General features: G+C 37.5%; 1 protein-coding gene across 4 annotated transcripts in view; it reads left to right on the plus strand.

Moving 5' to 3' along the window:
• Positions 1-804: 804 nt before the first annotated feature.
• Positions 805-12,504, plus strand: part of TBC1D22A (TBC1 domain family member 22A) — a 143,029-nt gene continuing 131,329 nt past the window's right edge. For 2 of the 4 annotated variants that reach the window (XM_040061856.2, XM_040061855.2), the window contains exons 1-4: positions 841-984; positions 3,299-3,355; positions 5,051-5,391; positions 5,668-5,847. In XM_040061856.2, coding sequence (XP_039917790.1) covers positions 923-984; positions 3,299-3,355; positions 5,051-5,391; positions 5,668-5,847 — 640 coding nt within the window. In that variant the 5' untranslated portion in view covers positions 841-922. Of the gene's footprint in view, positions 985-3,298; positions 3,356-5,050; positions 5,392-5,667; positions 5,848-12,504 lie in introns of all 4 variants that reach the window. The other 2 variants (XM_040061853.2, XM_040061854.2) reach the window with 2 other exon arrangements.

Consider the following 12,504-nt stretch of genomic DNA (forward strand, 5'->3'; position numbering starts at 1 on the left):
ATCAGGTCTTGTACTTTATGCCAGTTTTTTGGCTTAATTATGGGAGGATGTTCCCTGAACAATCATTGACAACTTATATGCTAAACTGCATTGAGATGCAGCAAAAAATCCTTTAACTCAGCACTGTTTTCTCAGGAGCCATACTACAAAGAATAACATAAACCCATACTTATTTTCTGGGCAGAAGTGACGTATCCTTGGATCAGAACTGCTGGGAAATCTACAGATACAAATAAACCCCCTCAGTCTTGTACCATCTCAAAGCCATAAATGAAGTGGGTACAATGACTGGAGAACTTTCAAAAAAAGCAGCTTAAATTCTCCGCTCCCCTCCCGCCCCCCATCTCCATTCCTACTAATTGGGTTGGTAATTGGAAATAACTGTAAAAAGATAAAGTAGAAAAAATGTGATGGATTTTGTTAAAAATCGATGGCCGCTGATCTTCAATTAATGTCTCCATCCATTTACGAGGCGAGTTTTGCACTTCCAAGGAGTACTCTGAGGAATTGCTCTGTACGGTTCAATCAAAAAGGATTAAAGTCTGAAAACGTCACACTCGGAGAGCCGCGAAGTAACCCCTGAGTTACAGGAACGCTTGGACGAGGAACACCCTCAGTCACGTCCCCACGGGAGCTGAGCGGGGCGGGGCAGGGCGGGGCCGCCACCACAACGGGAGCTCCCGGAGCCGACCCGCCGCCCCAGCCCGCCTCTCTGTGATTGGTCCGACCGGAGCCACGCGGCAGCAATCTCACTTCTGGTTGGCTCAAGCTTCCGGGCCGCTTCGTGGGGCGAATAAGGCGCGGGGTTGTTTTCCTGTCCCAAGATGGCGGCGCTCAGTGGTGCTTCTGTGGAAAGGAATGGCGGGGAGTGAAGCCTGAGGGAGCGGGCCGCGGGGGCGGAGGGGGATGAGGTGACGCCGCCATGGCGAGCGACGGGGGCAGGAAGCAGTTCTGGAAGCGGAGCGGCGCGAAGGTACCGGGCAGGTGAGAGGAGCTGCGGAAGGTCGGTGCCGCGGGCCCCTGCACGGTGCCGAGCCGGGGAGGGCGTCTCTGTCCGTCCGGCTTCACTGTGACCCCAACACCGCGTTCCTGCCCCTCGGCCGCCCAGCCCAACGGGACCTCGCGCGTCCTGTGAGTCTCCGCTGCAGGGACCGAGCCCGGTCGGTCACTTCTCGGACCCGGGTCTTTTGGTACCTCAGTGCTCGCAGCTTCCAGTGCTGGGCACCTCCTGTTTGGTGGAGATAGCTGGTGGTCAGTTCACGTTGGTTATAACTTGTATCAGAAAGGTTGTTAAATAATTATCTGAATGTGCGTTTCCAGCCTGACATCATGGTTAAAGGAGTTACCGTGATCTTGGGAATATATTCGTCGGGGAATTTTGAGTGGGAGAATGTATTTGTAGCTCTCAGCAGTGCCAAGTTAGGATGTTTTGAAACTTGATACAAGTTATGATATTTTTGAAATACTTTGCAGGAAAATGCATTTTCTAGGCATAGAGGCATGTTTTAGTTTCCGCTACATATTTCAAAATTTTGTCAGTTTCTCAACTTTCTTCCTCAAGTGTGAACAGCAGACCAGTATCAGTACAAAGAGCTACAAGCCCATTTTTCCAGGAAACAGATTCCCAAAGTCACGTAAACCCTTTTGGCTGTTACACCAAGCTGGGAATGCATGTTCAGATTATTATTTAACAGTGACATTCTCTGGTCTCATCCCTAAATTGTTCTCACAGTACAGTTTTCTATATTCTTTGTGTACGAATGGTGTGTACTTGTGATTCTCAGAGAATAGTAACTGTATTTTATACCTTTTACGTGAATTCAGCAGCATAGTCCTGCTCATCATTTACTTTCTTACATTTTCAGTCACCCACAAGCACTAACTGGGAGTGGTTTTGTTTCTTTAATTACGAACTAACTTTTTCAGTCCAACTGTTGCCCTTCTAATGTTTTCTTTGTAACTTTGCTGAATCTCCTGAGGGTAAAACACTTCCTCTCTTGGGCAGAGTCTATATATAGTTGCAGTTAGTGTGCAGGCAGCTGGAGGCTTGTGGATGAACAAGGACGCTGTGGAGAATGTGCTTTTGATTTTTGTTTACTTTTTCCATAGCATGGAGAGGATTGTTGTTGCTTTCTATTTGAGTATATTTCCATTGCAGTAATTTGCAGAGTGGTGTAAGGAAAAGGCACGTTGATACCTGACCCTCACATGAGCGTAGAGCAAGAAAAATGCCTCTGGAGAGGATGGCATATGGTTCTGTGGAAAGGCTGGTGGAGAATTTATTTCCATGAATCGCATGAAAATTATTAAGAGTTTTGATAAACCACCATTTCAGTCACCACTAGGGCAAATTTCCCTGGTGTTAATTCTGCACCTGTCGTGAGAATCTATGCCTCTCTTAAAATCTGTTTTGACTGCAGTCTTGGCTTGGTTCTATCTCAGGTTTACTAAGGTTGGACTTATTTATCCTTATGGCCTGAAGAAAGATTTTGTTATGTCAGGACAGTATGTTTGTTCTTTGTGATTTTTATTACTGATTTGGGCAGATGTCAATGTTGCATATGGTTTATTTCTCTTACAATTAGAGAGCTCTGTAGTAATAATTTCTATTATGAGGCTGCATGTAAGTCTTGATGTGTCTTGTGTGGCATTTTTTAACTTACAAAACGGTTTTATACCCAGTGACTGGGAAGTAATGAACTTTTAGTTTGTAGAGGGTTTTAGTTTTCACACAATAACATTCTATTGTATAATGTTAGAGGCTAGTGAATAAGTATGTCTTTGGATGCTTGTTTCAAAGCATTCTTTTAATTCTCCTATGGCTTTTTTTCTCTAACCTGTCACTTTCTACATTTTCTCTGTAGCTTTGTCGTCCTTGTACTTTAGTAAAGGTTAAGAATTGTCTGGTTGGATTTTGGGTGACAAGAGTACACAGAAAATTGAATCTTTATAGATATTTCTTCGAGAATTTTTAATTTTTTGCAAGAGACAAAGAAATGATAAATCTGAGAAGAGAATTTTTGTAGGTTCTTACTGCAGAATCTAACTTATTTCTTATTTCAATTCCTGGTTAGAAAAATAAAATAGCCTTAGCTTTGGTCTCACTAAGAGTTAGCCTTTAGCAACCCTATGATTTTTATTAAATTACTTCTTAGTATGCACATCAGTTGCAACTTCATTATTTTTAGTTTTTGAAACAGAGAACTGTTGGAATATTTCTGTTTTCTTTATTATTGACTATTTAATACACAGAAACTCTCCAATCATTTTTGTGATAACTCCCTTTCTTTTCCTTTAGTATTCAGCATGTGTATGGAGCTCAGCATCCACCTTTTGATCCATTATTGCATGGAACGTAAGTTAACATGATATTTAAATATTCCAAGTATTTTGTGCCTTCTCTTTATTTTCTCCTGTTGGCTATGAAGTTTATTTGTAATCTTCCTTTTTCAGTTTTTGTCATGGTCTTGATTTCTCATTTGTTCTGACTTCTCCTTTGTGACTTCCTGATGGTTACCATATTTGCAGGAATAAATCAACTCTTTCAGATAACTAACAGATTGCCAACTGTTATTATTTATTTTTAATGCCTTATACATGGGAAATTGTGGTAAAGTAAAAAAAAAATAGTGTTACAAAGACAAGTATTTGGTTGGAAGGACATGATGCTTCTACTAGATTTTTTCAAGAGCTGGTTTCAGATAGTACAAGAAGTAAACATTCTAGTTGATTTTCAGATGATACAGAGTTGGATGCAGTTGAAATATGTGATCCTAAGGGTAGAATTAAAAGAAATGTGATTAATTGGTTAAAAATAGGGAGGTATAGAGACCCAGTAAAAAAACCTGGATGTTTATTGCTTGAATTGACAGAACTAGAGAAAGACCTTGCTGTTCTAGTCAGTGATGATAAGTCAGGTGAAAGTGTAAGTGTTGTAGCACCTGTTGGGCAAGATAATCCCTGTAAGACATAACAGAAATGTTATAACTGATATTATATGAGAACTAGGTAAGAACTTTTTCTGATTTGCAGTTCTGCCTGCCTTGTCTTAAGAGAAAAGAGAAATACTAGCCCAGGTGCAGAGACAGAGAGGTCAGAAATGAACTCAAGAACCATCTTGATGCAATTCTGTACAAGATGACCCTGCCTGAGCAGGGAGTTTAGGCCAGATGACCTTCTGTGATCCCTACCCATCCTACCCATTCTGTGAAAGCTCAATTAAATTAATGGCAGTAACTTCTTTATTTTTTGGGAAGAGACTAAGAAACCCTCTCGGCTTTATACCTTATTCAGCTCACTTCTGAAGGGTGACGTGATTGCTCTGCATTACTGTGAGAAGAAGTGCCAGGCTGGAGAGGGATACTTGGTTCATATCTCATGCTGTATGCTGACAGAGGGGCAAAAGGTTGGGAGCCGGGCAGGGTCCACTTAGACTAGGAGCTAGAAGAAATATCTTTCCTCTGAGAAGAACAAAGTTCTGAAGGAAATCCATGCTGGCATGCCTGGATGGGGAGCAGTGATAGATTTAATGAGTCTTAAGGTGAGACATGTTTTTTTTATGACAGTGATTGTGTTGTGTGATTGCTTATGATGGCTTAGGAGTAGACCATGACTTGATTGCAGCTTCTGTGCTGTTATGCAGCAATTGCATTGAAAGGGCTGAAATCTACAAAAATGGATGAAGCAAGAGCAGTGCAGTGGGCATGGCTATTTTATAAGCTATTCTAGTAGTAATACTTCATGTGACTTTGGGGTTGGTCTTTTTTTTGGGGGGGGGGGGTGTTGGTTTTTTTTTGTTTGTTTGTTTTCTTAAGAGAAGGGAAGGAAAGATTTGTTCAGCTTCTGTTCAAAGCAACAAAGTGTCAGTTTTTACAGTCCTTGTTCTCAAATTTTTTCATCTGTATATTACCATGAGTGGAAACATGAGTAGAGAGAGATAAATATTTGCTACCTGTGTAGTGTCAACTATGAACTTTTGGGGTTTGGTCCTACCCAGAGTGTTTTACTTCCTAATTAGTTTTCTAAATATTGTTTATTTGTTTTTGAACAGCTTGATAAAACCAAGTTCAAAGCCACCTACAACTCCAGTGAAACTGAAGAAAGTCAGCACCTTCCAAGAATTTGAAAGTAACACAAGTGATGCTTGGGATCTTGGAGATGATGATGATGAACTCTTAGCAATAGCTGCTGAAAACTTGAATACAGAAGTGGTCATGGAAACAGCTCACAAAGTAATTCAGAATCACAGCAAGCTACAAGAACAGCATAAATTTCAGGAAGAACATCTACAGGAAGAAAAACAAGAGGAATTTGCACAGCTGACTTCAGTTGCATGTGGTGATAATAGGCTTGTTAAATCAGTCAGTGAAGGTCATACATCGAGTTCATTAGGTATGAAAACAGTTTTTAGTAATGCAGAGAGTTTAGAAATCCATGAGCCTTGCTATTAATATGATCTCTAATTAATGTATTTTAATTGTGGAATACTGCTTCAAAGAGAAATGCTCCTTAAGCTAAATCCAAGTAATTTGAAGTCCAAACTTCTGCTATATTCAAGTTAGCATTTTTCAAAAACAGAATTCTGTTTTAAATTTACAAATTAAATTCAGCTGAATAGCAGCCTTCTCACTAGCTGAGGCTAACTGCTATACTTCTTTTTCCCTTCAGATAATGCTAGTGAAAATTCTTCCATGCAGAGATCACAGTCACTTCCACAAACTTCCATACCTCCCTTGACAAGTGGGATGGCAGACTACAACACCTCAGTTACTCCTGCATTAACTGAGAGAGAAGCATCTCGATTAGACAAATTTAAGCAGCTACTTGCTGGCCCAAATACAGATCTCGGTGAGTGTTTCTCATAGGACCTGTGAATTACATCTAAGTTATTCTTAAACTGTAGAATTTTCCTCTTTGATGTACTGTCCTGCCATCTGGTTTGGTTAGGATCTAATCCTTTCAACATTGAAAACTGATCATACAAAAGAAGGAATAAAATTGAAAGTTTGTAGTACTCCTGCTTTTAATAAGTGATTTGCATGCATCCTACTAATATGTGGGGTGTTTGATGGCTTATTGTTCTTTCTCACGTTATTTCTTCTTGCTAGACTAAGCTCTGTAGAAAAAACCCAAAGTTTAATTAGCTGTGTTTATTGTTAATGCCTGATAATGGAATAGCTTGGTATATAAATGTGATTTTCATGCTTGGAAATAAATAGGAGTGAAAAATGATGAGGCATGTAAGTATTGCTGCTTGTCAGCTCAGTGAGACTTCTTCATGTTCAAAGGCTGATACAGCAGTGCTGTGTCTCATCTGTGAATGCTGACAACAAGTCAATGGGAAAACAAATGTATTGTCAGATAACTTGACTGTTCCCTTTGTATACTGGATTTTAGCTTCTGAATAGTCAATGCAAGGGCTGAAGGGTATCACAGAATCAAATAGCTTTGTGTCCCAAGTGAAAATCTGAAGCAGAAATAGTACATTGCTTTTGGAAAACTTGGTGATTCGAAGTTGAGGGCAAATTAATGAATAAAGAAAATGTCTTTGAGGTAGACCATTCTGGAAGATATCTCCAGGAAGCTTACAGAAAGAAGTAGAAATTCTTTGCAGTTCTTGAATTGATGCTCTCCTGCCTTGTCATTGTCATGAGGCTTCTTCAATATAATACAGTCCAAATTGTGGCTTTTTTTTTTATTTTCTGTGCTGTGTCTTATTGTGAGGTTGATGCTGGGAAAGTACAATTATGGAAAATATAACTACATGAGATTGAGCATTTCAGGGAGTTGTAGGACATTCTTATGAAATGCAACTGTAAGTAAAGGGAGGTGTTCAAGCATTTTACATAAACTTGAAAATGGTAATCAAATATCGCTTTTTAGCCCTTTGATCTAACAGATGTTATGACCTTTGTTATTGTGATTGACATGAAAACTCATAGCTTAAGAATGCTGTGATGGTAGAAATCTTTGTTACATAAGGTTGCAAAATCAGAGGAAAGACACAGTTCAGTTTAAACCTATCCATTTCACTTTTGCTGTCTAATTAGTTGGGAATACTTTACCAGTAAATCACATTTGTGGATCAAAGTGAAATAATTTTGGAAGAAAATTTCTACTCTTATTAGGAGTGCAGTCACCCTGCCTGTGGTGAACTTAGCCAATGCTATTTCAACAAACTAGGCTTTTGTTTTGTTTACTATTGAACTTTATGAATCTCACACTGAAATATACGTAGGAAAGTGAAATTTGAGTATGTTTCCTTGATATTAAAGTGTGAAAAATATCTAGTAGGCTCTCAATATTATTTCTTGTACAAACCACTTAATAATGCATTTTCTACATCTATTTATAGGAAGCTTGTTCTTGCTGTAAAAACTGATAAGTACAGTTTGAAGTTGTGTGAATAGAATTTTATACCCAGTTTTTATTTTTTTGATGCATATATTTTGACTTTTGTATCTGGATTATGTCCAATAGTATATCTATCTATCTACAGGTAATAAATGACTTTTTTTTTTTGGTAGAAGAGATAAGCTTGAATTTGATGACATGAAAGCTTTTGATGATCATGAAGCTCTTAGAAGTAGATAATATATGATAGTAGTTGATAGAAGTAGATCGTATATGATGGCTTGGACTGCATTGTTGGTCTATATTAGGGAAAGTATGTATATATACATATGCAAATGTGTATATGCTTATTGCTGTATGCACAGTTCATCAGAATGTGATGTGTACATGTCTATATGCATTTTTAATGTGTGTTTTTGGAAGATGTTTGGTTTAGCTCTGTGCTACAATGAAGATTATGTTTAAAAAGTATTCTTGATTTATAATGACAGCAGTAGCTTGGGAAAGTGTTGCAGGTTGTGTGTCATGGGATTTTTTAATTTATTGTTGGGGTGGTGTTTTTTGGTTGTTTCCCTCGCCCCATTTTTCTTCAGAACAATAGTGGAAATGTACTAAGGTAGAAACTAGGCAACAGGCTCCAAGCTAAAATTTGTGGTGAGTAACGTAGGAACAGGTGGCTGTTCTGTTGCAGATGCCTTATGCTGTCTGTGTGTGCATGTTGTGGTGTGGTATGTGTGGGTCTATTTGCGTTAGGGCCACAAATAGTTGGGCCTTGTTTGTCACAATGAACTAAATTAGTATGACATGGGGACATTTTGTAAATATTTTTTTTCATTTCTGCAAGTATTGGGCTTGGTTTTGCTTGGAAAAAGAAGTAACAGAAGTAAAGTGTTCCTATTGTGTTTGTTTCTGTGGTATAGTTTTGCATATTGTTGAAATAGATTATGTAAAAGTCCTTTCAAGGCAAAACAAAAGTAAATTAATCTTTGAAACTGTAGCCATGTCACACACATATTCTCTCATCATAAAGGGAGAAATCAACATTGACTATGTGTACAAAGTAATACAAATGACTTTGAAATCCTTTCAGTCGCACTTGAATAATCATTATCCTATAAAGATAGTGTAAAATGGAATTTTAGTCATGTATGCCAACTAAAGGTGTGAAAGAGTGTGTTCTTTCAGAAGAAAACTCAAAAAGATGGATTATGTGTAGTGAATATTTGGAAGTGAAGATTATTTTAGTAATTGAAGACCACTAACAGATTTTGGAGTTGGGTTTGGTCCACAGTCTGGATACTTTGAACTTGTGGAAATAGGTAGCAACTGCAAGAAATGTGGGCTGGTAGAAGGAGCCTATTTTAAGAAGCAGTTTGGTTGGACGGGGACTTGAGGACTGACCCCTGTCCATTAGATCATAGTGAGGTGCATGGGTTCAGGAAGCAGAGTGGGACAGTTGGTAGGATAGCTGAGTTCGGGAGCAGGCTGCAGAGTAGACTGTTGGGTCTATTTGTCTGCAAAGCTTCCCACTCCTGGTACTGCATGCCTGGTTATTCAGCAGGAATAATTCACAGTAGTTTTGTGCAATCAACCTGTGTTTATGCTTGACTTGCAGTCAGTTTGCTGTAGACTTAATTTCAGGTCTTGTCTTTCCTCGTAATGGCCCTTTCTTTACTGAGTGAAGATGAGTTTGCAGAATCTTTTGCAAACAGTTGCTTGCTTTAAGAGGAGGGAACAGAACTTTAACAAAGCAGTGTGGGGGGAGTGTTTTGAGAAGAAATTTTTCTTTCCTTCACAGACCACTTTGCACATATTAGAGGAGCAGTACTGCTATGTCTATCAGATTTCCAATTAAAGTTTAATTCTTTTTATTAAACTTGTGTCTTTTAGTCCTCTTGTAAAATGTTTTGGGGAGCTGTTTACTGTTCAAACACAGTGTAAGCAATGTTGATAAAATCTGAGAAAGCAACAAACAAGTTATTGCATGCTTGCAACTTCAGCATAGCAGATGTATGATGGGCTTTTATTATCAATTTAAAAATTAGCTGACTAAAGCACTTCCTTAACTCCTTTATCTTCAAATCAGCTATTTTTCTGCTTTTTTACGCATATATGGCTAATGAGTATGTAATTGGATGTGAGAAACATGTTTTACTTGAACAACAACCAAAGGTAAGCTTGGTGAGCTGTGTTCTCTTGATTTAATAAAGCTTCATAACATTGTAATGCTACTCTTATGCAAGATAACACATACATTATTTCAGAGTCAAACCAACTAATTTCTTAAGTTGTAAAATTGTTTTGCATGTTAGGGTCACTTTTTTCCCTACTTAATCATGACAAATCCCAAGCTGAATAAAATAATATGTTAAAGTTTTAGCATACAACCTTGATAAAAATAATAGAAGGCCCTGGCAAGGGACCCAGGAAAATGGTAAAGTATTCCCATTTTAAATTTACTCCAGCTGCTGTACATATTCAAGAGCACTTTTCATTGTACTTTAAAAAAACCTCATCTGTTTCTCCGTCCTTCTGACCAAATCTCAAAAAAGAAAACCTTTTCAGAGAGTACTACAAGCTGCTGTATTGGGTGCTGTCTCTCAGCTGATCCTTTGCTATGGAAGTAGTGGATAATGTTGTGAAGCCTTACAAAACATATAAAGAATAGCTGAACTTTTGCTTAATCTGATGGTGGTAAATTACATAATTTTACAGGATTTAAAAATGCTGTAATTTCCGATTATCTCATAACAATAACTAGTTGTCTCTGTGTACTCTAATAAAGGAATTCAAAAGTGGTTCACTAGAAATTAAATTCAGAAAGAAAACATGTTAGATGTCTGGTTTTCCCATCACATTGGTCTTCTGTATCATTGCAGCAACTTGAAAAGTAGGATTTTCCTATTCATGGTCACATCCATTCTAGATTTATATTAAACCTGATCTAACATAGTAATTACCTTTTCTTTCACTTATGGCTCTTAAATCTAGTATTCTGCAACAGCAGTCTGTTATGTCCTGTAGAATTTCTTGCCAAACTGCTACTGAAAATTTTAATAACTTTACAAAATGCATTAATTGAAATGAATTTGATTAATTTTGTTCCCAGCTTCATTAATTTATCTGCACTAAGCTACACAGTGATTTATCTCTGTGCTCTTAGTACATCCATGTCACTTAGAATTTTAGTGCCCCCTGCAGCTGTGAATTACTTGTAGTTGATCATGTGAATGCCTATTCTTCTTTCAATTTGTTGATATATAGTATAAAGTTAACATGTGGCCTACTGCTGCTTCGTGTGATGTGCCATTAGTCATATTTGTCTTTTCAAATTATTATCACCAAAAGGTGTCCTCTCTGATTCTTTTTCTGTTCTAGTTAGCTTTTTAGCTACAAAACGTGCTTTCCTATTTAGTTAATTAAAAAAAGGGGGCATTATTCTGCCAGTAGATTTTGTAACATCTATTAATTCAGAGTCTCCTGAAAGAAATGAATGGGAAATATTCATTATTTATTATTTTTTAATTACTTTTTGCAGGATTAGTATTTTGTCTTCATGTTTTCTGTGGGTTGGTCTCATAGCTTGTATTTTCATTTAATAGTATTTAATAGTATTTCTGGTTACTGCTCTAGTGGAATATTTCAATGTAAAGTTATTTACTTACGATTTTTTGTTGTAACTAGATGATAATAGACGCTTAAAACAATTTTGGGAAGATTTTGCTTATTTATTTCTTCAGGATATGTTTCTCTTCTTTAGTTAAGATCCTAGATTGACATAGTTCCAGACCTGTGCTGATTCTAGTGATTGCTCCAGTCTCGGTGCAGGACCTCACACTTGCTCTTGTTGAGCTTCAAGGGTTTGCATGGACCCACCTCTTAAGCCCATCCAAGTGTCCTTGGATGGGATGCACTCCTTCCAGCAGATCCACTGTATCACAGCTTGGTGTCATCTGCCAGCTTTTTGAGTGTGCACTTGATCCCTCTGTCAGTGTCATCGTGGAAGAAACTAAATGGTATTGGCTCCAGGTGTTCTCCATTGCTTATCATCATTTCCATTGCTGGCTTCAAGTGTTGCAGGTCTTAGCAGCTTCAATAACCTTTTTGCCTCATCACTTGTTTTCTTGTACCTTGTAACACCAACCTCATCTGCTTCTGACTTTTTATGTGATGTAGCAGACAAGATGTACTTTCCTACTCTTTTCTAGCAAAGGCTCTGAAAAGGATCTTACCCCGTATTTACAAAGGTGGATTGGACTTCATTTCCTGTTTCTGCAAGCATTCAGAATAACTCTTTGTTCCATTGAGATTAAGGGCAGTGTTTGATTAAAAAAACCCCAAAAAACTAATGAAGTGCCTAACAGAGCTATTATTCATTTTGAAAACCAGTTGCTGTGGTTGCCATAGTAATAACAAGCCCTCTATTAAAGCTATTTTCTATATGTGCTGCCTGTATTATAACATACTGTTGGGGGAGCTGCAGTTCTGTGCATCTATGCTTTTGAAAGAATTTTCCAGCTTTGTATAGTTAAAATATCCAATGAATTTATGTTATAGGAACATAAAACATGTAAATCTAGTTTATCATATCTGTCATGGAGTTGTTCATGCAGGCTATCACTTCATGTAGGCATTTATAGTAATTTCAATGAAATAACAGCTGTATCAAAAATGACTAATACATACAGAGAAATTTTGAATTCTTTTAATATTTCTTTTTTTTTTTTTTTTTTTTTTTTAATGTATTTGTAATGGTATTTCAATGATTAGCTTGTAGTTCCAAGAAAAATACTTATAGACTTGGTTGTTTGCCCCCATGTGTTTTAGGTGTAGTGGGTAATAACTCCAGTAATTGCTTGTACAGTTGAAGGCTGGTAAACTAATGGCATGTTTTCTTTGTAAAATTCCCCATGAAATATTTATGGAATATGTGAAGTCTTTAAATCTAAATGCAGTAAAAGGATACTTCTAAGATTTCCGCTAGAACAATTGCTTTAAACTTTTTCTTCCTCAGAGACAGGAAATATATCTATAAATGTCTTGCAGTAAAGCAGATAAAACATTTTTCCCTCCAATATTTAATTAAAAACATATTAATTTGAAGCATTTTCATACCATAATAAGATATCCTAAAAGCAACAATATTTCTAT

The sequence above is a fragment of the Hirundo rustica genome, chromosome 4, assembly GCF_015227805.2.
Source record: "Hirundo rustica isolate bHirRus1 chromosome 4, bHirRus1.pri.v3, whole genome shotgun sequence".
Taxonomy (NCBI): Eukaryota; Metazoa; Chordata; class Aves; order Passeriformes; family Hirundinidae; genus Hirundo; species Hirundo rustica.